This window comes from Lottia gigantea, assembly GCF_000327385.1.
Source record: "Lottia gigantea unplaced genomic scaffold LOTGIsca_124, whole genome shotgun sequence".
Lineage (NCBI taxonomy): Eukaryota > Metazoa > Mollusca > Gastropoda > Lottiidae > Lottia > Lottia gigantea.
Window position 1 is genome coordinate 716,236 of NW_008707309.1, and position 1,641 is coordinate 717,876.

The 1,641-nt window shown below is 29.9% G+C and overlaps 2 protein-coding genes across 2 annotated transcripts; one reads left to right on the forward strand and one right to left on the reverse strand.

Moving 5' to 3' along the window:
• Nucleotides 1–136: 136 nt before the first annotated feature.
• Nucleotides 137–538, reverse strand: LOTGIDRAFT_138306 (hypothetical protein; the record flags this gene model as incomplete). The annotated part of the gene is made up of 1 exon (XM_009048572.1): nucleotides 137–538. A coding segment is annotated over one exon (402 nt), but the record flags the coding sequence as incomplete, so codon positions are not given.
• A 73-nt stretch (nucleotides 539–611) lies between these two features.
• LOTGIDRAFT_138336 (hypothetical protein) lies at nucleotides 612–1,246 on the forward strand (the record flags this gene model as incomplete). Its single annotated transcript, XM_009048573.1, has 3 exons — nucleotides 612–765; nucleotides 935–954; nucleotides 995–1,246. Coding segments are annotated over 3 exons (426 nt in total), but the record flags the coding sequence as incomplete, so codon positions are not given.
• Between the last annotated feature and the right edge of the window lie 395 nt (nucleotides 1,247–1,641).

A 1,641-nucleotide genomic window follows, 5' to 3' on the forward strand; every position in this document is an offset into this window, starting at 1 on the left:
TCTGGAAAGAGTTTCTATCATTCTGGTTAGAGTTTTTATCATTCTGGTAACAGTTTTTATCATTCTGGTAACAGTTTTTATCATTCTGTTGAAGAGTTTTTATCATTCTGTTAGAGTTGTTATCATTCTGGTAACAGTTTTTATCATTCTGGTAAGAGTTTCTATCATTCTGGTTAGAGTTTTTATCATTCTGGTAAGAGTTTTTATCATTCTGGTAAGAGTTTTTATCATTCTGGTAAGAGTTTTTATCATTCTGGTTAGAGTTCTTATCATTCTGGTAAGAGTTTTTATCATCCTGGTTAGAGTTTTTATCATTCTGGTAAGAGTTTTTATCATTCTGGTAAGAGTTTTTATCATTCTGGTGAGAGTTTTTATCATTCTGGTTAGAGTTGTTATCATTCTGGTTAGAGTTTTTATCATTCTGGTTAGAGTTGTTATCATTCTGGTAAGAGTTTTTATCATTCTGGTTAGAGTTGTTATCATTCTGGTTAGAGTTTTTATCATTCTGGTTAGAGTTTTTATCATTCTGGTAAGAGTTTTTATCATTCTGGTAAGAGATTTTATCATTCTGGTAAGAGCTTTATCATTCTGGTAAGAGTTTTGATCATTCTGGTAAGAGTTTTTATCATCCTGGTAAGAGTTTCTATTATTCTGGTAAGAGTTTTGATCATTCTGGTAAGAGTTTTTATCATTCTGGTAAGTGTTTTTATCATTCAGGTAAGAGTTTTGATCATTCTGGTAAGAGTTTTGATCATTCTGGTGAGAGTTTTTATCATTCTGGTAAGAGTTTTTATCATTCTCGTAAGAGTTTTTATCATTCTCGTAAGAGTTTTTATCATTCTGGTTAGAGTTGTTATCATTTTGGTAACAGTTTTTATCATTCTGGTAAGAGTTTCTATCATTCTGGTTAGAGTTTTTATCATTCTGGTAACAGTTTTTATCATTCTGGTAACAGTTTCTATCATTCTGTTAAGAGTTTTTATCATTCTGTTAGAGTTTTTATCATTCTGGTAAGAGTTTTTATCATTCTGGTAAGAGTTTCTATCATTCTGGTAAGAGTTTTTATCATTCTGGTAAGAGTTTTTATCATTCTGGTAAGAGTTTTTATTATTCTGGTAAGAGTTTTTATCATTCTGGTAAGAGTTTTTATCATTCTGGTAAGAGTTTCTATTATTCTGGTAAGAGTTTTTATCATTCTGGTAAGAGTTTGTATCATTCTGGTAAGAGTTTTTATCATTCTGGTTAGAGTTTTTATCATTCTGGTAACAGTTTTTATCATTCTGGTAACAGTTTCTATCATTCTGGTAAGTGTTTTTATCATTCTGGTAAGAGTTTTTATCATCCTGGGTAGAGTTTTTATCATTCTGGTTAGAGTTTTTATCATTCTGGTAAGAGTTTTTATCATTCTGGTTAGAGTTTTTATCATTCTGGTAACAGTTTTTATCATTCTGGTAACAGTTTCTATCATTCTGGTAAGTGTTTTTATCATTCTGGTAAGAGTTTTTATCATCCTGGGTAGAGTTTTTATCATTCTGGTTAGAGTTTTTATCATTCTGGTAAGAGTTTTTATCATTCTGGTAAGAGTTTTTATTATTCTGGTAAGAGTTTTTATTATTCTGGTAAGAGTTTTTATCATTCTGG